Source organism: Embiotoca jacksoni, unplaced genomic scaffold, assembly GCF_022577435.1.
Source record: "Embiotoca jacksoni isolate LCO1_2020_lvr unplaced genomic scaffold, fEmbJac1.0.p SCAF_89, whole genome shotgun sequence".
Classification (NCBI taxonomy): Eukaryota; Metazoa; Chordata; class Actinopteri; family Embiotocidae; genus Embiotoca; species Embiotoca jacksoni.
Window position 1 is genome coordinate 162,087 of NW_027185446.1, and position 23,749 is coordinate 185,835.

At 38.5% G+C, this 23,749-nt stretch overlaps 2 protein-coding genes, 1 long non-coding RNA gene and 1 other non-coding gene across 6 annotated transcripts in view; 3 read left to right on the top strand and 1 right to left on the bottom strand.

The window, feature by feature from the left end:
• Positions 1-1,345: 1,345 nt before the first annotated feature.
• LOC138192565 (uncharacterized) lies at positions 1,346-12,755 on the top strand. The gene is made up of 3 exons (XR_011177802.1): positions 1,346-1,490; positions 4,626-4,705; positions 12,666-12,755. It is a non-coding gene; the product is annotated as an uncharacterized lncRNA (long non-coding RNA).
• Positions 1,400-1,507, top strand: LOC138192577 (U6 spliceosomal RNA). Its single transcript, XR_011177810.1, has one exon. It is a non-coding gene; the product is annotated as a U6 spliceosomal RNA (small nuclear RNA).
• On the bottom strand, positions 4,521-20,904 carry LOC138192563 (aminopeptidase N-like). Its single transcript, XM_069140027.1, has 21 exons — positions 20,607-20,904; positions 19,607-19,910; positions 18,617-18,759; positions 18,301-18,437; positions 17,556-17,682; positions 16,833-16,987; positions 16,437-16,550; positions 16,202-16,345; positions 15,618-15,683; positions 15,384-15,449; positions 14,439-14,611; positions 14,239-14,315; positions 13,953-14,086; positions 13,269-13,324; positions 12,691-12,838; positions 12,504-12,595; positions 5,908-6,015; positions 5,657-5,824; positions 5,434-5,574; positions 4,922-5,003; positions 4,521-4,676 (listed from the first exon to the last, which is right to left on the bottom strand). The coding sequence occupies exons 1-21, from the start codon at positions 20,902-20,904 to the stop codon at positions 4,521-4,523; spliced, it is 2,889 nt and encodes a 962-aa protein (XP_068996128.1).
• A 2,069-nt stretch (positions 20,905-22,973) lies between these two features.
• The window catches only part of dnaaf4 (dynein axonemal assembly factor 4), a 6,028-nt gene continuing 5,252 nt past the window's right edge, over positions 22,974-23,749 (top strand). For all 3 annotated transcript variants that reach the window (XM_069140029.1, XM_069140031.1, XM_069140030.1), the window contains exon 1: positions 22,974-23,214. In XM_069140029.1, the coding sequence (XP_068996130.1) occupies positions 23,092-23,214 (123 nt within the window). In that variant the 5' untranslated portion in view covers positions 22,974-23,091. The remainder of the gene's footprint in view (positions 23,215-23,749) is intronic.

Genomic DNA, 23,749 nt, shown 5'->3' on the forward strand with positions numbered 1-23,749 from the left:
TGTTTCACAAAGTCACCGTGTCTGTGGACCGGAGGGAGCAGGTGGGGGTGGGCCGGAGGGAGCAGGTGGGGGTGGACCGGAGGGACCGGAGGGAGCAGGTGGGGGTGGACCGGAGGGAGCAGGTGGGGGTGGACCGGAGGGACCGGATGGAGCAGGTGGGGGTGGGCCGGAGGGAGCAGGTGGGGGTGGACCGGAGGGACCGGATGGAGCAGGTGGGGGTGGGCCGGAGGGACCGGAGGGAGCAGGTGGGGGTGGGCCGGAGGGACCGGAGGGACCGGATGGAGCAGGTGGGGGTGGACCGGAGGGACCGGAGGGAGCAGGTGGGGGTGGACCGGAGGGACCGGAGGGAGCAGGTGGGGGTGGACCGGAGACCCGCACAGGTACGTTTAAGGCAAGTTAGAACGACTCAGGACGGAAACACCGGACTTCAGGTAAAGATGAAGTCATTATGACTCTGCAAGAGCTTTAAATGGGACTTTGGAGTAAAATATCCGAAACACAAAACGATGGTGGTCAGATAAAAGTTAAAAGGCCGTGATGCAGGTGAGGGTGGTGTGCACAATCTGGGGTGGCGATTTCTTCTAATAAATCGGCCGCTGAATCTTTGTTAATAACACATCAGTTAAAATAAGTTGCGTGTAAATTTGAGTAAATAAATTGTGTTATTGTCACTAATTTGACGCCTGTGTGTTTCTGCGCTACAGACTCCACCGCGCGGACGGAGGATGACACCTGGCGGTAGATTTCTGCAACTGCAGCTGTATTATTTTAACAACGAAAGGCAGGAAGCAGGAAGAGACGTTTTGTTTTGTCTATGCAGAGAAACGATCTCATCACGTTGAGTAAATGCAGTTACAGAAACACAGAGGATTTAAATGTCAGTCAGGATCTTTGTGTTTCCTCTTCAGATCGAATAATATTTTGCTGCAAAGAGGTACAAACTCGTCATGTTAGAATCAGGCTGAATTCAAGTTTAAATCAGGCTGAAATCAGTGAGAGTTAAACTGAGATGTGATGTTTGTGTGGAGCTCGGGTCTCTGGGGGGAATGGAGGAGGAGGAGGAGGAAGAGGAGGAGGAGGAGGAGGAGCTTGTTCTCTGTCGTTCAGCCCTCCAATCCAGCGGAAAGCCTCATTGACAAGACTTCCCATGAGTCAATGCGAGTTCCCGAGCAGACACAACTCAGCCGGGCTCAGACTGCATCAGTCAGTGCTGATCTCACAGCACCCAGACCTTTCTATCCTGCTGTTTCCCTGCAGGATGCACCGTTTGTTTGAAAGCGGTTTTAGATTTGCAGGAAGCCATCATGAGTCAGGTGGCAGCTGGGCAAGAGGTGTATATATAGAACAATATATAGACACCAGGAACATCTGAGGAACATCTGAGGAACATCTGACTTCTGTGTTGCTCCGGCAGACACACCTACTGAAATTGGAATGATACAGAGAAGATTAGCATGACCCCCCCTGGTGCAAGGAGGACACGGTAGTAGGTATTTACTTTATTAATCCCTGAGGGGAAATTTTTTTCGCTACAGCAGCATACAGAAGCAATAAGATAATAATAGAATAATAGAATAAAATAATAGAATAGAATAGAATAATAGAAAAGCAATAAAATAGCAGTAAATAGCAGTAGAAAATATAAAATGCACAGTATATACAGTACAGTATATATCTATATATATATTATATACAAACAAACCAAGAAACACAGTCAACAGTGTTATTGTTATGTGATGGATTTTGCCAGAGGTGAGTTATTGTACAGTCTTATTGTAGTGGGCAGGAATGATCTCCTGTATCAGGAATGATCTCCTGTATCTGGAATGATCTCCTGTATCAGGAATGATCTCCTGTATCTGGAATGATCTCCTGTATCAGGAATGATCTCCTGTATCTGGAATGATCTCCTGTATCTGGAATGATTTTTTTTATTTTTTATTTTATACACTTTATTAATCACCGAGGGGAAATTTCTTCGCTACAGCAGGGGGGCTCTCAGGGGGGGCTCTCAGGGGGGAGCTGCTGCAGCAGGCTGCCACTAGCGCGGCGCCAGGTAACCTGACCTGAGGTGCATGTTTTTGGATGATGGGAGGAAGCCGGAGAACCCGGAGAGAACCCAGAGAGAACCCACGCAAGCACAGGGAGAACATGCAAACTCCACACAGAAAGGCCCAGAACTGGATTCGAACCCGGAACCTTTTTGCTGTGAGGCGACAATGCTAACCACTGCACCACCGTGCCACCCAGCATGATCTCCTGTATCAGGAATGATCTCCTGTATCTTGTAGTTCTCTAACCCTAGAGGGTGTTGGAGTGAGTTACAGAACCCTAACCCTAGTTGTAGTTCTCTAACCCTAACACTAGAGGGTGCTGAAGTTACAGAACCCTAACCCTAGCAAGGGTTTGAGAACTCCAACACCCTCTAGTGTTAGGGTTAGAGAACTACAAGTGTAGCTCGGGTTAGGGTTCTGCTGAAACTGCAGACTGTATACAAAAATATTCATAGTCTATGGGTCTGAAAAGTGAAGCCAATGTGTCCTAAATTAAGTGCAATACCACTGAGGTCCACTAGGGGCTGTCTCCAAAAAAACTCTGTCTCCAATAGACTCCCATTGAAAAAGCATCAACTTCTCTCATGAAATCAAATTAAAGCTCCAAGCAGCGTTGAAAGGGCCTTCGCACCTTTTGTATTACTTCTTGTGTCCACTATGTGGCACTGAGAGACTTTTTTGTAGATCTGGGTGTGATACACGTGTTCACCAAATTTCGTACATGTAGGTGACAGTAGCCGTGAGGGCTGCACTTTAGGGGGCGCTAGCGAGCCATTTTGCCACGCCCAGACCTCAAACCCTTTTCATGTGTATCTACTCACGACTTCACATTCATGTACCAAGTTCCTTGAGTTTTCAAGCATCCCTTGACCCTACACAACGACTTGCTGTGTCATGGCGACACATCAAAATTTGCTGCATCGCCATGGCAACGCTCTTTGGTGAAAGTTCACAGGCTTCTTGACCTATCATCGTGAAGGCCTTAAGGCTTTTCTCACCCGATTCCAGTCGGATGTGATCAACCTAGTGGGAGTACCATGTGAATAGCATAAAACATATCATTTCCTGTTGCCAGTAGGAGACGCTATTAGTAAGATTTCATATTGCCATACAGATGTCTTCAGGGAGGGACTTTTACCAAACATGTAAAGTTTGGAGAAGATCGGACAACAACTTAGTTTAATGGCAAAATGCACAAAAAAAACCCCAAATCTTATAATAACTTTTCATCTCAAAGGTTTCGAGACCGATCAGTCCGTTAAAGGAGGAGTACGTTAAAGTGGAAATCTCCAAAAAATGGAGACTAAATTCAAAATAGCTGACTTCCTGTTGACTGAAGGTCCCAACGTCCTCCCTCTCAGACTGACAGACTTTGAGGCTCGAGGTTCGTCCCACTGTCAGATCATCCAGAGTCCATGAGGATCCTCTGGAGACATTTTGAGCCCTTTAAGCACCCTTTACCGTAAGTCCGCAATTCTGCAGACTTTGCCAAAGGAAATTACCCACAATTCATAGCAGAATTGGTGACATATTAAACGTGGTTCTCCCCCCGTCCACAAAATGTAAACAAACCTAACATGGATGGTTTTATGTGGAAGTGACAGAACCTGGCTGGTTTTGCTCTGACTTTTCCCATTTTTCGACACATTTCTATGACAGAACGTGTTAATTGGTACAACAAATATCAGACAGTCAGATACCAGCTGTAAATACGTTTTGGTGTTGATTTTTTCGGATGCATGAAACCCTAAATTCACGCAGGAATATAATAACTGGATTAGGAGCCATATCTGTAATAGTATTCATTCAATCAAACAGAGGACAACAGTAAATTCTTTAGAAATGTTTTTTATTCTCTTTTCCCAGAATGGAGTTAAATTATTGGCAAATTAACAAATATCCAGTGTCAGCACTTATGTAAAATTTAAATTGTACTTTCACAGTCACAGTCATATGTGGTCAACGAAATTTTATTTAAAAAAAAAAAATGTATCGAACTTTAAAAGGTGCACATATTCAATTTATACTCAGTTTCAGAGCAACACCAAAACAATAAATAAAGGAATGTCTTCAATAACAATCTGGTTTTACCATAAATTGTCTCATAATGTGACAGTAAATAGATCACAGGTAATGTGCTTAAACAAAAAACAGGTTTTGGTGCCACTTCAGGAGCTCAATATGAAATATGAAATAGATACTATAGAAATGGAAGGCCAACAAGGACTCATGAGAAGTGTACACAAAGTCTTATCCCATTATTGATTAAAAATGTGTTTATGATTTTGAAAAAGTATATACAAAAAAAATTAATGTTATTTAAGTAACAATTTATTTTAATCGTATTCCATAAAACTAATTTAGAAAGTCTATAAAACTAGTGAGTAAATCTGCTTTAAAATCTATAATCTTTGAAGCTTAACTTTTTTTTAATTGCAGGAAGTAAACGCAGCGTCCTCGTTAGGGTTAAACTTCGGCTTGATCCTCGAACCATTTCTGAACTTTCTCCTTGTTCTCTGTGATCCATTTCATGTTGCCGATGGTTCTCTCGATGGACTGATCCACGGCCAGCGTCCCGGAGCCGAAACCCACCTCGGAGTTATCAGCCTTGAACTGCTTCAGCTGGCACGACAAACACAAAATGATATCAGGTCAGTCGGTCTGAAAACACAGTTTGTTTTTCATCACGTTGCTTTTCAGACCGTTTTATTAACGATAGCAAAAAAAAAAAAAAAAAAAAGAAAGAAAGAAAGAAGTCATTTCTGGACATCAGAAAAGTGTTCGTTCTGACTGGATAAATATCCGTCAGGTCAGACCGATAGATTATTGTCACAATCTGGAAACGTGATTCCAAAGAAACAACAAACCTCCTGAAGCTCATATTCGCTGGAAAAGCGTTCGGTGACTCCGTTGATGAGGTTGGAGAAGGAGAACGACCCGCCGCCGTATCTGAGAGGAAAGAGGGCCAGATATCACAGGTCATCATCAGCAGTCCATTCAAGTTCGTCTTTAAATCTTATTTCAGGACCATTAAATCCTTTGTTATCCAAACTGGACGTACGACTTTGAACTCTTTACAGTCTGATGTTCATCCTTTTTGTACAGACTTTCAGATAATGGACGAAAAGATGTGTCTGCAGGGTTTATGAGGCCCAAAGGTCTCCTGGTGGAGCTCTCTGAGGACACTGACATCTGTCACTGATAATAAACGTGGCTGTAAAAGAGCTTATCTTCTGTGTGACATGATGTTCCAGATGATGTGTTATCTAACACACCGTGTCTCAGTCTTTGACTCTGACCCGTGAGGTCTAAACAGCTCCCGTCACGCCGTCATGTGTCGGTGCTGAAAACCTTTTCACAAGTTTGGTGCTGAACTCACTGAGTGAAGATGTACGACCACCGGGACCTGATGAAGTCCCACGCCAGAGACTGACCCACCACGTTGTTGGCGATGTAGACGATGGTGGAGGTGGCGTCCTGCTTCCGGATCAGGTCTGGGTTCAGGGTGTACTCCAGGTACCTGAGCGGAGGATAAACAGTGCGTGAGTGCCGGTTTCGGTACCCGTCGGTCATTCGCTGCTGCGTGTTCACCGAGAACCGACCTGTTGAGCAGCCACGGCTGTTTGGTGCAGGACATCGCCGAGCGGAGCTTCTCAGCTTCGCTGGCGATGGTGGTATTGCGGAACTCTTTCCAAGCGAACTCCCATTCCTCAGCGTCCCCTGCTGCGATGGCGTTACAGTACACCGTGGAGCGCAGGTTGGGATGGATACTAAAGGAGACGACATCGGGAAGGTTCAGTGAGTTCAGGGCGGCCGGGCGACCTGATGGCGGGACTTAGACCAACACACCCACCTGTTGTTGCGAGAGTCCATCCACTGTTTGAACCACCCCGTGGTCAGATCCTGACATTCCTTCAGGCCGGTCCTGCAAGCCAGGCTGATAGCATTCACCTGGTTGTACCTGGAGGAAGGAGAAACAGGAAGTAGAATTAACCGGAATGCTGCCGGGTTAAGATTATTCGATATCAGAATCAGTGTCAGAATCACTGTATTGGCCTTGTATGTTGACACATACAAGGAATTTGACTCCAGTTTTAGCTTCGCTCTCAGCGTCCAAAAACAAAACAGACAGACATAGAGAGACATATAAAACATAAAGAGACATATAAAACATAAAGAGACATATAAAACATAAAGAGACATATAAAACATAAAGAGACATATTAAACATAAATGGACATATTAAACATAAATAGACATATTAAACATAAATAGACATATTAAACATAAATAGACATATTAAACAGACATATAAAACATAAATAGACATATTAAACATAAATAGACATATAAACCATAAATAGACATATTAAACATAAATAGACATATTAAACAGACATATTAAACATAAACAGACATATTAAACATAAATAGACATATTAAACATAAACAGACATATTAAACATAAATAGACATATAAAACATAAATAGACATATTAAACATAAATAGACATATTAAACATAAATAGACATATTAAACAGACATATTAAACATAAATAGACATATTAAACATAAACAGACATATTAAACATAAATAGACATATAAAACATAAATAGACATATTAAACATAAATAGACATATTAAACATAAATAGACATATTAAACAGACATATTAAACATAAATAGACATATTAAACATAAACAGACATATTAAACATAAACAGACATATAAAACATAAATAGACATATTAAACATAAACAGACATATTAAACATAAATAGACATATTAAACATAAATAGACATATTAAACATAAATAGACATATAAAACATAAATAGACATATTAAACATAAATAGACATATTAAACAGACATATTAAACATAAACAGACATATTAAACATAAATAGACATATTAAACATAAAGAGACATATTAAACATAAATGGACATATTAAACATAAATAGACATATTAAACAGACATATTAAACATAAACAGACATATTAAACATAAATAGACATATTAAACATAAACAGACATATTAAACATAAATAGACATATAAAACATAAATAGACATATTAAACATAAATAGACATATAAAACATAAATAGACATATTAAACATAAATAGACATATTAAACAGACATATTAAACATAAACAGACATATTAAACATAAATAGACATATTAAGCATAAAGAGACATATTAAACATAAATGGACATATTAAACATAAATAGACATATTAAACATAAACAGACATATTAAACATAAATAGACATATAAAACATAAACAGACATATTAAACATAAATAGACATATAAAACATAAATAGACATATTAAACATAAATAGACATATAAAACATAAATAGACATATTAAACATAAATAGACATATTAAACAGACATATTAAACATAAACAGACATATTAAACATAAATAGACATATTAAACATAAAGAGACATATTAAACATAAATGGACATATTAAACATAAATAGACATATTAAACATAAACAGACATATTAAACATAAATAGACATATAAAACATAAATAGACATATTAAACATAAACAGACATATTAAACATAAATAGACATATTAAACAGACATATTAAACATAAATAGACATATTAAACATAAACAGACATATTAAACATAAATAGACATATTAAACATAAACAGACATATTAAACATAAATAGACATATAAAACATAAATAGACATATTAAACATAAATAGACATATTAAACATAAATAGACATATAAAACATAAATAGACATATTAAACATAAATAGACATATTAAACATAAATAGACATATTAAACATAAACAGACATATTAAACATAAATAGACATATAAAACATAAACAGACATATTAAACATAAATAGACATATAAAACATAGATAGACATATTAAACATAAATAGACATATTAAACATAAACAGACATATTAAACATAAATAGACATATTAAACATAAACAGACATATTAAACATAAATAGACATATAAAACATAAATAGACATATTAAACATAAATAGACATATTAAACATAAATAGACATATTAAACATAAACAGACATATTAAACATAAATAGACATATAAAACATAAATAGACATATTAAACATAAATAGACATATTAAACAGACATATTAAACATAAACAGACATATTAAACATAAATAGACATATTAAACATAAACAGACATATTAAACATAAATAGACATATAAAACATAAATAGACATATTAAACATAAATAGACATATTAAACATAAATAGACATATTAAACAGACATATTAAACATAAATAGACATATTAAACATAAACAGACATATTAAACATAAATAGACATATAAAACATAAATAGACATATTAAACATAAATAGACATATTAAACATAAATAGACATATTAAACAGACATATTAAACATAAATAGACATATTAAACAGACATATTAAACATAAACAGACATATTAAACATAAACAGACATATTAAACATAAATAGACATATTAAACATAAATAGACATATTAAACAGACATATTAAACATAAACAGACATATTAAACATAAATAGACATATTAAACATAAATAGACATATAAAACATAAATAGACATATTGAACATAAATAGACATATTAAACAGACATATTAAACATAAACAGACATATTAAACATAAACAGACATATTAAACATAAATAGACATATTAAACATAAACAGACATATAAAACATAAATAGACATATTAAACATAAACAGACATATTAAACATAAATAGACATATAAAACATAAATAGACATATTAAACAGACATATTAAACATAAACAGACATATTAAACATAAATAGACATATAAAACATAAACAGACATATAAAACATAAATAGACATATTAAACATAAACAGACATATTAAACGTAAATAGACATATAAAACATAAATAGACATATTAAACAGACATATTAAACATAAATAGACATATAAAACATAAATAGACATATTAAACAGACATATTAAACATAAACAGACATATTAAACATAAATAGACATATTAAACATAAATAGACATATTAAACATAAAGAGACATATAAAACATAAAGAGACATATAAAACATAAAGAGACATATTAAACATAAATGGACATATTAAACATAAATAGACATATTAAACATAAATAGACATATTAAACATAAATAGACATATTAAACAGACATATAAAACATAAATAGACATATTAAACATAAATAGACATATAAAACATAAATAGACATATTAAACATAAATAGACATATTAAACAGACATATTAAACATAAACAGACATATTAAACATAAATAGACATATTAAACATAAACAGACATATTAAACATAAATAGACATATAAAACATAAATAGACATATTAAACATAAATAGACATATAAAACATAAATAAACATATTAAACATAAATAGACATATTAAACAGACATATAAAACATAAACAGACATATTAAACATAAATAGACATATTAAACATAAAGAGACATATTAAACATAAATGGACATATTAAACATAAATAGACATATTAAACATAAATAGACATATTAAACAGACATATTAAACATAAATAGACATATTAAACATAAACAGACATATTAAACATAAACAGACATATAAAACCTAAATAGACATATTAAACATAAACAGACATATTAAACATAAATAGACATATTAAACATAAATAGACATATTAAACATAAATAGACATATAAAACATAAATAGACATATTAAACATAAATAGACATATTAAACAGCCATATTAAACATAAACAGACATATTAAACATAAATAGACATATTAAACATAAAGAGACATATTAAACATAAATGGACATATTAAACATAAATAGACATATTAAACAGACATATTAAACATAAACAGACATATTAAACATAAATAGACATATTAAACATAAACAGACATATTAAACATAAATAGACATATAAAACATAAATAGACATATTAAACATAAATAGACATATTAAACATAAATAGACATATTAAACATAAATAGACATATAAAACATAAATAGACATATTAAACATAAATAGACATATTAAACAGCCATATTAAACATAAACAGACATATTAAACATAAATAGACATATTAAACATAAAGAGACATATTAAACATAAATGGACATATTAAACATAAATAGACATATTAAACAGACATATTAAACATAAATAGACATATTAAACAGACATATTAAACATAAACAGACATATTAAACATAAATAGACATATTAAACATAAATAGACATATTAAACATAAATAGACATATAAAACATAAATAGACATATTAAACATAAATAGACATATTAAACAGCCATATTAAACATAAACAGACATATTAAACATAAATAGACATATTAAACATAAAGAGACATATTAAACATAAATGGACATATTAAACATAAATAGACATATTAAACAGACATATTAAACATAAACAGACATATTAAACATAAATAGACATATTAAACATAAACAGACATATTAAACATAAATAGACATATTAAACATAAACAGACATATTAAACATAAATAGACATATTAAACATAAAGAGACATATTAAACATAAATGGACATATTAAACATAAATAGACATATTAAACATAAATAGACATATTAAACATAAATAGACATATTAAACAGACATATTAAACATAAATAGACATATAAAACATAAATAGACATATTAAACATAAACAGACATATAAAACATAAATAGACATATTAAACATAAACAGACATATTAAACATAAATAGACATATTAAACATAAACAGACATATTAAACATAAATAGACATATAAAACATAAATAGACATATTAAACATAAATAGACATATTAAACATAAATAGACATATAAAACATAAACAGACATATTAAACATAAATAGACATATTAAACATAAATAGACATATTAAACATAAACAGACATATTAAACATAAATAGACATATAAAACATAAACAGACATATTAAACATAAATAGACATATAAAACATAAATAGACATATTAAACATAAATAGACATATTAAACATAAACAGACATATTAAACATAAATAGACATATTAAACATAAACAGACATATTAAACATAAATAGACATATTAAACATAAATAGACATATTAAACATAAATAGACATATTAAACATAAACAGACATATTAAACATAAATAGACATATAAAACATAAACAGACATATTAAACATAAATAGACATATAAAACATAAATAGACATATTAAACATAAATAGACATATTAAACATAAACAGACATATTAAACATAAATAGACATATTAAACATAAATAGACATATTAAACATAAATAGACATATTAAACATAAACAGACATATTAAACATAAATAGACATATAAAACATAAACAGACATATTAAACATAAATAGACATATAAAACATAAATAGACATATTAAACATAAATAGACATATTAAACATAAACAGACATATTAAACATAAATAGACATATTAAACAGACATATTAAACATAAACAGACATATTAAACATAAATAGACATATAAAACATAAATAGACATATTAAACATAAACAGACATATTAAACATAAATAGACATATAAAACAGACATATAAAACATAAATAGACATATTAAACATAAATAGACATAAAACATAAATAGACATATAAAACATAAATAGACATATTAAACATAAATAGACATATTAAACAGACATATTAAACATAAATAGACATATTAAACATAAACAGACATATTAAACATAAATAGACATATTAAACATAAATAGACATATTAAACATAAATAGACATATTTTCAGAATAGAAATGAATGAATATATACATATATAGACCTAAAACAATGGTGCAATTGCACCTCGTGCAAATTGTGCTGATTCAGTTGGGTGTCGTGCAAAAAGATCAAGTGATGTAAAACATTTGAACTGTTGAGCAGAGTGACGTCCTGCGGATGAAAACTGTTCTTGTTTCTGGTGGTTTTGGCGCACAGTGCTCTGTAGCGCCTCCCAGAGGGGAAACTCATCTTATACTCTTATACGCTACGCTAGGAACAACGCCTCCGAACAGCCTCAGAGAGGGAGGAGCTCTGGGGAGAAAGGTCTGGACCATCACTCGGAAACAAGACCCCGAGATACTGAAACTCTGTCACTCTTTCACTCCAATGAAGGAGTAAATTTCAGATATCTGGTTAAATCTCCTGTAACGCACTGCTGCCATTCATTTAAAAACACCTGTGCTCAGGGAAAACACCAGAACTGTTTTTTAAAACCCACAACTTTTGAGGCTTAAAATAAGTCCGTCTGTATTTTCGTGAAACGGTCCAACGTGTTACAGACTGGACGGACACGTCTCTGCTTGTCTGTACTCACTGGTCCATGTGTTCTTTGGGCACATTTGTCCAGTTGCCCGTCAAGTTCTTGTAGTAATGGAACAGATCGGTGACCTGGTTCCTCAGATAAGCCTGGAAGCAGCAGAGACAGATCTCAGGAAACTCAGGAAACATATTTGTGTTTTGTTTTCTTCTGCTGTAGGATTTTTTGGCGGGAAGAGGAGCACCTGCATGTGGCCGTAAACCTCGCTGCGGTCGAACATGAGGTAGAAGAAGTCGAGGTTGCCCAGAGCCGACTCCCACGGCAGGTAGTCCCTCTCCTGGTTCAGGTACTTGGTGGTTCTGAGGGCCATCACGGTATCGATCATCTTCGCTCTTTGGGGCACAAGACGGTGACGATGAGATGAGATATCGTACAGGATTTTATCTTATTAATACCACAGACTGTAATTTAAAAGTTTCAGATGGGAAACTATCAATAAAGTTTACATTTCTCAAGTGTTTTATTTAAGTTCTTTTACATTTTCAGGAAACAGATGAAGGAACATCTTAGTCTCATCTCAGTTGCTGCTTCTTGTCAGTAAGATGTTCGTTCCTGGTGTCTAATTTCTGCGTTTCCTTTCAGTCCGACTAAAAGTTTGTTGTAAAGCTGCAGGAAGCTGAAGCTTTTTGCCCCGATATGCTGCTGAGCGTCACTCAGACTGCTTCCCCGTGTTTACTCGTCTTTTGGTTGGACTGAAGGTAAACAAACGTCTCCTCGTCATGACGATCATCCTCCGTGTCGCGCTGCATTCGCAGGACTCACCTGGCCAGGTTGAAGGCGTCGTCCACCAGCTGAGCTCTGTTGATCACTGGGATGACCTTTCAAATAACAAGAGAAACAACTCGGGTGAAAATGCGTGTGAATACGAGGTGGACTCATAAAATGTAGAGAGAGTTCCTGAACGCAGCACGGTGCTGCACACGGAGCAGGAGCAAGAAAAAAACTTTAGTAAGGAAGTATTCAGAGTCGTCTCTTCATCAACATCATCAGCGTTTCACACGTTAACGTGACTCATTAGTGATGTCACCATGGAAACCTGAAACTGGAGCAGAGAAACAGCAGACTTTGGGGAACAAATCTTACAGCCAAGTGTTCCTGAGCCCACGCAGTGATTTCCACAGATTCCTCAAGGTCCCAGTAGAACTCTGCATTTTGAGGGCCATTTGAAGGGTTGACGCTTTCCAGAGTTTGACTCGAAATCTAACATTTCTCTGCTCCAGGTTCAGGTTTCCATGGTGACATCGCAGATGTTCTCGTACCAGCGGTCACGTTAACGTGAGGAACTCTGTGATGATGATGATGATGAAGAGACGACTCTGAATACTTCCTCGTGGCGGTTGTTATTTCCCGCTGATCCATGAGCATCACCGTGCTGCGTTCAGGAACTTATTGATGGACCTTCCTAACCAGAATAACATCCGTGTGCGTGGTGCGGCTGTGTCGTACCATGTGGTTTGTGCTCAGAGCATTCAGGAGTTTCTCCCAGTTGTTCATGTCGTAGTTGACCCGGTAGTAACCCACCACGTCCAGGTTGGCCAGCACCCACTCACTCTCCACTGTCTTCATCTCTGGAACGACGACTACAGAGGAAACAGAGTTGGTCGTTATTGTCTAGCAAAAGACTCCAGTGGAGGACAAAACCAAAGACATCAAAGAACCTGTGAATAAATCACACTTGTCCTGCAGCTCCGACCAGCGTCGTTTTATCTACCAGGACAGCTGTCTGATCTACCTGATTTCTCCATCAGCCACTTTGGATTCTGGTTGGCTCCGGTCTTCCTCCACTTGATCGGAACAGTCCACTGATAGCTGCAGCAGAAACAGACGGATCATTAAGTCCGGACACAGTCGGGTTTTGTTCTTTACGGACTGTTAAAGAAGCCCGTCACTACAGTTAAAACATGGACGAATAAGAGAAACGGAGAGAAGTACTTGAAGGGGGACGGGGTGGTGACGAGAGAGTCCGGATCCAGGAGGAAGTGCTGCTGGGATACGGCCCCGGTGCTAGTGTCAATGGTGACCACGGGGAAGCCCATCTGCAGCACCCAGGTGTTCATGATGTCGTGGACCGATGCAGGAATAGAAGTTCCGCTGGCTTCAACGGCCTGCGAAGGAAAGATCAACAACAAAGACTGATGTAGCAGCCAGAAGGTGTTCAGTCTGAACTGATCTCAGTCCACTGAGGTATATTCTCATGGAATAAGGTACCAGTACATCTTAAATAAACCATGAACCTTTCTTCAACATGTTAGAACGGGTCTCCAACTAGTAGATCGCAAAGTAAACTTCTCAGAGGAAAACGGTCGGAGACCCACGTTCTCGCAATAATGTTGAGTTAAAAGTGTTCATGTTGGAACGGATGAAATCAAAAGTCCTGAAAGTTTTGGTGGTTCGGGAATGTGCTGCAGATGATGGAAGTGAGGCCCTCGAGGGAAGAAGTACATGGACATCAGGAAATAATGGTGGGCCACTCAAAAAGGAAGATGAATGAGGTTCTTTTCTGTGGAACAGCTCTCTGATTGCTGTATTTTCTCTTGATTTACAGATTTTTGGGTCCTTTTCTATCTCTTGGGTCCGATACTCAGATATAAATCACGTTTTTAATTCATGTGTTTTATTAAAGAATAATTTATGAAAGTAGGTCAGAGTTTAAATGGTCCGAAAAGAAAAGAAGGAATTACAGAATTTGTTTTTAAGAGGCTTGAAGAGAAGTTATTGATGATTAATAATCAGCTTGAAAAGATTTGTTTTGAATTTTTAGTCCTTTTTTTTCCACAACTTCACTGTTTTTGTAAAGGTTCTTAAAAGTAGTCAGGAGGTTCTTCTGATCAAACACCTGACTGTTTAAATGTGATAAACTTATAGAGAAGAACGTACCATTTGCAGGTGCTTCCACAGGTCGGTGTAGACGGCGTTCTTGAAGGCAAACTCATGCAGGTAGGTCTGCAGGACGGACAGGAAGCAGAGATGAAGGAGAGAAGCTGCTCAGCAACACAACATCAAAACAGTCTGCAAGTGATTCAGACTCTTCACAGCGAATGTCCTCCTAACTGAGCTGGCGTCTCTTCACTGAGTCAAATAAAAGCTCTTTCAGGTGGATGTTGTCCTCACCCTCAGTCCCATCTGGAAGACTTCTTCAGTCAGGAAGTCTGACAACATCCTGAGGACGGACGCTCCCTGAGGACAAGCGAGCACACCTTTAATGTCTTTTCAGCTGGAGATGTGTTAATAATGACCAATATATTAAATGTAAATGTAATAAACATGGTGGGATTGATGCTCTGCTGCTTTCGGTGAAGTAAGAAGGTAAGTCAGTAAACTTTATTTCTATCAGTTACAAGATGTAAAGAAAACTCAAAACCGTAAACTATCAAAAGAATTTAACAGAAACCTGAACTAATCGTTATATATACAGAATAGAAAATAGAAAATACAATAGAATATTCAAGAAAAAAATCATTAAAACCACTGGAGGAGAATTTAAGACTTTTACAGTCAAGTTATTGTACAAAAAGAACAAAATCAGTTGAAACAGATTGAGTTCAGTCGTCGTTTTATGTCTCTTTATTGTCGTTTTGTGTCTGATTTTAATTTTCCATCCATTAATGCGTCCCTGCTGTGGTACATTAATCCTGAGTGCTCATGGATCTGTAGCAGTGTTTTGTACCTGGGCAGGTGTGAGTGTGTGTGGTCACCTTGCTGTATGAGATGGCGTCAAACAGCTCACTGATCTGTGCCGGTTTCTGGATGTCCTCCTCTCTGGAGGACAGAGGATGAGAAGAGGCCAGGGCGTCCATGGCAAACACTCGATGGACGTCACTGATCACAATGAGGTCTTTCTGTGATGAGATGAAGCAGACGGTGAGATCGAAGCTCCGCCGATCAGCTGCACCGATGACCGAGGCCTTGAGGCGGCGGGACGGTCCTTACCACGTTCCACTCGGGCTCGGCCTTGTCTGCTCCCAGGTACTCGACGTAGGAAGCAAAACCTTCATTCAGCCACAAGTCGTTCCACCACTGCAGAGTCACCAGATTACCAAACCACTAAAGGGACAGCACACAGAGGAGTTAATGCTATGATGGAAAAAAAAGAAGAAGATATAAACAGCTCTAGTCCTAAAAACAAGAAGTCAACATGACACGGACTTGAACCTGAACTCCTTCTGTAGGACTTGAACCTGAACTCCTTGTGTAGGACTTGAACCTGAACTCCTTCTCTAAGACTTGAACCTGAACTCCTTCTGTAGGACTTGGGACTCGGTTGGAAACATGTCTCCAGCAGGGACCACCTCCAGCTCCCCAGAGTCTTCTGGGTTCATTCCTCACCATGTGAGCGAGCTCGTGAGCGATGATGGTGGCGATCCTCTGCTTGTTAGAGTTGGACGAGAACGTTTCATCGTAGAGCAGCGCCGTCTCACGGTACGTGATCAGACCCCAGTTCTCCATGGCGCCGGCATTAAAGTCTGGGAGGGCGATCTGGTCTGCAGGAGGACAGGTGGTGTTTTTAATAAGGCTGATGAACAGCAGAGTTTGTTAACTTCAAGTAACACACGGCAGCAGTGTTGAAGAGCAGTGAAGAAGCAGTGAAATAACTGGGAATAAGTGGAATCTAAAGCTGCCAGATAAAACAGGCGGTATTTCATGTAGTGAAGTGTAAAGTACCAAAGAACAGAATCACTGGATGAAGGCAGAGCGACTGTTTAATAATCGACGCATCTGTTAATAATTCATGCTTTTCAGGATGTTGTTGGAACGGATCGTAAAAAAACCAAGAGAGACAAAAGCATCGCTGCAATCGAAGACCGATAAGAGCCGAACGGAGGACGAGCGTTTAATGGCACTGACACAGCTGTTTCTCTGGAGGCTGCAGCCAACGACAGTAAATGACTATAAAAGTAAATAATTTAGAGATGTACCTGTAAAAAACACATATGATGGCAATAAACACGACACGCTCTCGTAAACTCGGGTTCTGCACCAACAATGTGACCGCTGGTACGTGAACATCAGTGATCTGAAACCAGAGATCAGCGTGTGTGCCGGACTCACCGGACTTGGGCAGCGGGTAGGTGGAGTTGTAGTAGTCCTCAAAGAACTGCAGGATGACTCCGGTTTTCTCGAGGGCGTATTTTCCTTGGTTGGCGTCGATGGCGGGCTTCCGGGCGAAGATACGAATCTGAAGCAACATCACAGAAAATACACAATAAAACACTGCAATATAGTTTAATATCAAATTCAACGGCTTCAACCTTCCGTGTTCGACACGGCTCGTTTCAAACCATTTTAGTTTGAAATACCGACAGGAAAAATGGCTGAAGATCAAAAATTCAATTCATTTATATAATTGATTAAATGAAACCGATCATCTCTGTACGACAAACAGTTTATTTAACAGCTGCACTCCCAGCAAACTCTTGGAACCACCGTGTCCCCGTCACTTCCTGTTCCTGCGGTCAGCTAGCTGGCAGTTTGTTTTGATGGTGAGAGGAGAGGGGGCGGAGCCTTGCTGATTGGATATTAACACTTATTTTTAGTAATAAAGACGACTTTACGCTGTAATACTTTCAGCAGAGCTTCTGTTCACGACAGTTTTTAACAGAAAAATCTTGGAAATTTAGCAAAATTGCAAGATCCTGCAAATATTGCCGACAGTTCTTGAATTTGCGTTAATTATTGCGATCACGGTTTCCTGGAGGGACTGATTATGAGAGCATGTGTAGGATTATACGATGAGTCTGTACTGTTACTGAAAGTTTCGTGGAAACTAAATTCATCAGAGTCAAAATCTACTTACCAAAACTCCATCGATGGTTTCGCCAATGGAGCCGAAGTCGCTGACGATGAACGCCAGCAGGTACGTGGACATTCGCTCCGTTCTGTTAAAGACGGTCCGATGCAGCTCTTTGCCCTCAATAGTGATGTTGGTTGTTTCTGCAGAGCACAAACAGAATAACAGTTTTATTTCATTTTTTACGGTAGCTGCCGAGGGTCACAACCCTGACCGTTTCATTGATCCGTTTATTCCTTTAATTCGAGTTCAGCCAGTTCGAAAACGATCAGTGCAGCTTTACCGTCCTCGTAGGTTAAACTGATTAAAACCTGAAACGAACCTATTTCCTTGCCGTTGGACAGAGCGACAGTTCCTATGTCGTGGATCAGGACGATGTCAAAATGTGCTTTCATGGCCGGCTCGTCGAAGCAGGGGAACGCCTTCCGGGCGTCTGTCGGCTGCATCTGAGTGGTCGCAACAACCCTGACAGGAAACAGAAACAACACGTTTAAAGTAACATTATGGAAGTCATTGATACGTTTCCCATCAGCCAACAGTGGTTGGTCAGCTTGTGAGGGTAGGCGGAGCTAACACAATAGCTTGCTCTTCAACTGCAAGCAGCAACCTGTAGGGCTGAAAAATGAAGCTAACGTAGAAGTGCCAAAAACTGCAGTTCCACAAATGTCCACTAGAGGCTCCAGGAGTGAGTCAGTCCTCACAGACCTCCATGTTAAAACTTTACAACAGAAATACACATGTTTACAGCAGAAATAAACATGTAAATAAACAAGCCTGGTACAAAAAACAGTTTGGGCTTGTGTAGCTAATTTCCCCGTTCACGACAACTTTACGAACTTTTATAGAACTCATCATTTAAATTGTATCAAGACTTAAAGTTCTGCAGAATTAATTAATTTAGCATTAACGGAATGAAGCCTTGTAGCTGCACCCACGCACCACCTCCGACGAAACATTGCGTTCACAAGAATAAAACACACTTGAGGTCCAGGGACCTTGACCTTTGACCTCCAACATCTCTTCTCAGTTCATTCTTGAATCTAAGTGAACATTTGTGCTGAGTTTGGAGAAATTCCTTCGAGTTGTTCCTGAGATATCGTGTTGACAAAAATGGGACAGCAGGTTGGAAGGGATGCGAGGTCACGGTGACCTTGACCTTTGACCTCTTGACCACCAAAATCTAAGCAACTTATCCCTGATGCCAAGTTAATATTTGGGCCAAATTTGAAGAAATTCCCTCGAGGCGTTCTTGAGATATGGTGTTCACGTTATGACGGAGGTGTAAATCTCTCGTCCTATTATCTGCACGTACTTTCTCACTCCGCCCTCGTTGTACTCGCTCCGGTAGAAGCCTCCCAGGTCGTCGGCCAGCTCTCCGGTGAAGTCGGTGTACAGTTTGTACGTGTGGCCCTTCATCAGTTGACCGTCCAGCTCCAGAACCAGGTACTGAGTCACCGTCTGGAGCCAGGAGCTCCCGATGGGGGGGGCCACGTCGCCGCTGACCGACACCAGGTTCGCCAACTGGCCGTTATCGAGTTTGGTGTAGTTGAGTTTGTTGGAGTGGATCAGAATCAGGTTGGTCTGCTCTTCACACACAAACTCCACACTGGAGGTTCCTGATGGCAGAAATGAAAGATGAATTAACTTCAAGCAGCTTTAACTCCTCGCTTACATATAATAATATTTCAGTTGGATTGTTTGTTTTATCAAACTTCTTGGGTCATTTTTGCTAGAATTTACAAAATTAACAGAATATTTAGTCGTTTTCCATCAGCAGCGTTTTTGCAGTGCAGTTTTTTTTTATCTTCTTTATATCCTTTTTCTGCTAAGATCCTCCGTCCAGTTAGTTTTGGAGTTCAGGGCGTTGACAGCAGATTTAGACCAACTCTGCTTGTATCTGGTATTAAAACACAACCATTGGGAAGGTTTCCAGCAGGTTTCAGAGCCTCAGTGTTCCCTGTCGTGAGGCTGTTATTCACCCTTTTATTTTAGAATTTAAAAAGTAAAAACTGTGATTTCGCTGCAGTTTTTCTCGTCTCTGATCTGAGAAGTCCGATGTTGTTCGTTCGGGCCTCACATTACATTGGTGGAGCCGTTATGGTTTCATTTTGGTGTTTTTTTCTGGACTTAAAGGTTTGACGGCCTCATGAAACCTGTGAAGAGCCGGTCGCGGTGTTTCTCCTTCATGTCATTAATCCCTCACAGAGTCTTAAAGGTTCTGCTGGTTCTCGTTCTTGCAGATGAAGGAAGGTTCAGAGTGAATGGAACTACTTTGTATGAAGCCATTTCTTCCTGCCCTCATAAAGCCTTACCAGTAAAGATGTACAGTTTGGTTGTCGGATCCTCAGTCAGCCGCGGATGCAGCGTGACGTTATATTGGACCGGCACCAGGCTCTTGGGCAGCCGGTACTTGTCCCAGGGTTCGTTGGACGGCGTGGGCGTCGTGGGCATGGAGGTCGACCCTCCATCGGTCGGCGACACCTGGTTGTTGTTTTTGTTCTTTTCCTGTGAGTAGACGACGGACAGAGCGATGATGGTGGCGAGGGCCGCTGCCCCCACGACCATCACCACGATCCCGACAGCCTTACTGACGTGGAAGCCTTTAGCCATCCTGCCTGCTCTGCGGACACACTGCGTGCCGGGTGGACGGCCGAGCTGCATATGAAGCCGTCTCCCCTCCCATCAGGTGACACATTAACCTCGAGGTCGTAAACACCCTCCTCACCGGGACGCCGCCAAACTGGCTTCAAGTGCAAAACCCTAAATTCTGGAATATCTCACTTTATTCTAATTAAATCTAATCTTTTTTTTCACGTAATGTCTTTATTTTCTTGTTTAAATTGAATTTGACAGTCAGCTGCTGAATTTAAAGAGAGTTGATGTTTCAAGAATCGGTGTAATAAACATGAGTGACGTGTGGAAACACAAGAATCAGTCCGACATTACAAAAGGTAAAATTTCTTGTTTTACCGCAGTGCATCGAAATATCACCTCATCTCTTTATGAATCTGTAATCTGTGAAGAAGTGAATGTCGGATTGTCTTCTGTCAGTGAGTGATGATGATATTGTTGTTCCTGTCGGTGTCTGTAATTTCCATCTGATTTATCTCATGTTCCTCTCTGTGGTTAAACTTTAACAGAGGACAGGTCTCCTTAATGCCTTCATTTCACCGAGGTCATTTTGTGGTGACGCAGCCGTAAAGCACATTTATTATGAACAAGAGTAGCTCCATCGTTGGCCCTCCACCCGCCCGGTTATAGAAAATGTAGAAACGTCTACAATATAAATTCTATATATTCTTTCCTGAAGCCTCCAGTTTTACACAACAGAATCCAGAAGACTTTAGTCTCACCTGCAAATCACAGCTCCAGTCAACAAAGTCATCATGAGGATTCTTTCTGCTGGTTCAGAAAACCAGAGAAATTCCTACAAACCTGTCGTTTGTCATATTTATTTGAACCAGCCTTAAATAGTATTTGTCTTTTCCTCCGGAGACAGTTTGGACACGTTGAGGTCAGCAGTCGTTCACCTTCATTTACGTTTCTTAGTGGACAATAAGGAGCTGAAGGGACGCTTGTTAAACGTGCAGTGTGTTCTCAGATGTTGAAATGTGCTCACATATTTATTGATTTATTGACAAAACATTCAGCTTCCGAGGGTTTTGTGTTTTTATAAGTTGTTGAGGAAACATGATGACATAATGCTGCAGTTTACAATAGAATCCAGTAAGTACACATAAACATGTTTTACACCAAATACTCTGTAAAACATTATCTTGGCTACTGTGATATAATCTCTGGCCTTGTTGTTATCGCTGCAGCACTCTGATTACAGGATTTAAAACTGATTATCAGGTCGGAGGTTATCAGGAAAGACATGAAAGAGTTCCGTGACTATACAAGTTGAATTTTCACTCTGATTTATTACCAGGAGGTTTGGAGACGCAGCGTTATGTAATCAGTTAAATTTGGGATAGAAGGCCTTGAAACCTCATTTAATGGTAAATTTAAGAGATTATTTTTTTAGTTTGGACTCAATTTACTCGTTAGTCAATGTAGTATCAATAAGTTCAGAGTCTGGTGTCGTTGAACGCACCACAGTGATGCAGGTTTCCAGACGTTTGGATTCAGGTCCAGTATTTTCTCATCTGTGTTTCGAAACTTAACAACTAAAACTGTGTTTCCTTTCCAGAACGATGATGCGATCCCTTCAGATAATCCTCTGATAATTCACCGGAACCTACCGACTTTACAACACGACGGAGGCTGACAACAGCGTGCACCGCCCTTGTTTGTGCCGCTCCCTTCAGTTTCCAACCTGTCAATAAAGATAAAGCCGAGTGGAACATCTGTGTGTGTGGAGCAATGATCCATGTCTCACATGGATGCTGCCTATTTAACACTGGTTTGGTATTATTTAGATTTAAACTGCTTTTTTGCACCTCAGCGGTTTCATTTAATTAAAAGCTTTAGAGAGTCTCAGTGTGAAAAAGTGTCATAAAAAATGACATTATTGAATATACATACAGTATTGGAAATGTATCTGCAGTTTACAAAAGACAAATCGGTTTCAATAAAAAGAAAAAAGAAAACTAATTTTGGTGTCATGTCTGAGTTGTCGTTTTTCCAGACGAACCTGAAAGCAGCTGGTTCTCTGGTCACCATAGCAACGTGACGCCACGCGGAAGGAGAAGCTGATGCTTTCGTTCAGGACTTGAAGACGAAGAACTTTTTTTTAAAGCGTAAATATATCTTTTATTTTTTATCGACGCAGCGGAGAGCCGAGCTGAGCCCGACATGCCTCTCCTGGTGTCGGACTACTCCTGGACCCAGACCGCCTCCACGGTCCACATCAGTCTGCCTCTCAAGGGCGCGAGAGTCGGCAAAGTGGACATCGTGTCGACAGACGAGTACGTCAAGGTAAAGAGGGGGGGGGGGGGGGGGAGGAGGAGAGGAGGAGGGGGAGGAGGAGGAGAGGAGGAGGAGGAGGAGGAGGAGAGGAGGAGGAGGAGAGGAGGAGGAGAGGAGAACCGAACCGGCGCTCTGAGCTCTGCAGGGTCACAGCCTCCATTATAATAGGGGGGGGGGGGGGGGGGGGGTGAACGCAGCCTACATCCGGGTCTCAACTAACCGTTGAGGAATTTAACCGGCAATGTTTGAAAGACACAAAAAGTTGAGTTTTTTTAAACGTACCGTGTTCTGAAGGTTTCAGAGTTCCCCAAAGAGTCTTAATAAACATCTGGATGACAGAAATATCCCCAAGAAGAACTTTTTTGACCCGGTTCCTTCGTTAGTTGGCAAGTTTCCTTCTCCGGAAGGCGACGGGCCGCCATCTTTGTTTGACCGACCTGTCCGTGACGTAGTGGACAGCCATTGGACAGGCTCCTCACCACCGTGACGTAGTGGACAGCCATTGGACAGGCTCCTCACCACCTCAGCGCTGAAACGATCAGTG

Excerpts from the sequence above, each read along its gene's own strand:
- LOC138192563 (XM_069140027.1), bottom strand. The coding sequence starts at position 20,904 with ATGGCTAAAGGCTTCCACGTCAGTAAGGCTGTCGGGATCGTGGTGATG. Across the intron at positions 14,612-15,383 it reads TGTGGAAGCACCTGCAAATG|GCCGTTGAAGCCAGCGGAAC; the intron begins GTACGTTCTTCT and ends TTTCCTTCGCAG. Across the intron at positions 14,087-14,238 it reads GTGGCTGATGGAGAAATCAG|TCGTCGTTCCAGAGATGAAG; the intron begins GTAGATCAGACA and ends TTTCCTCTGTAG.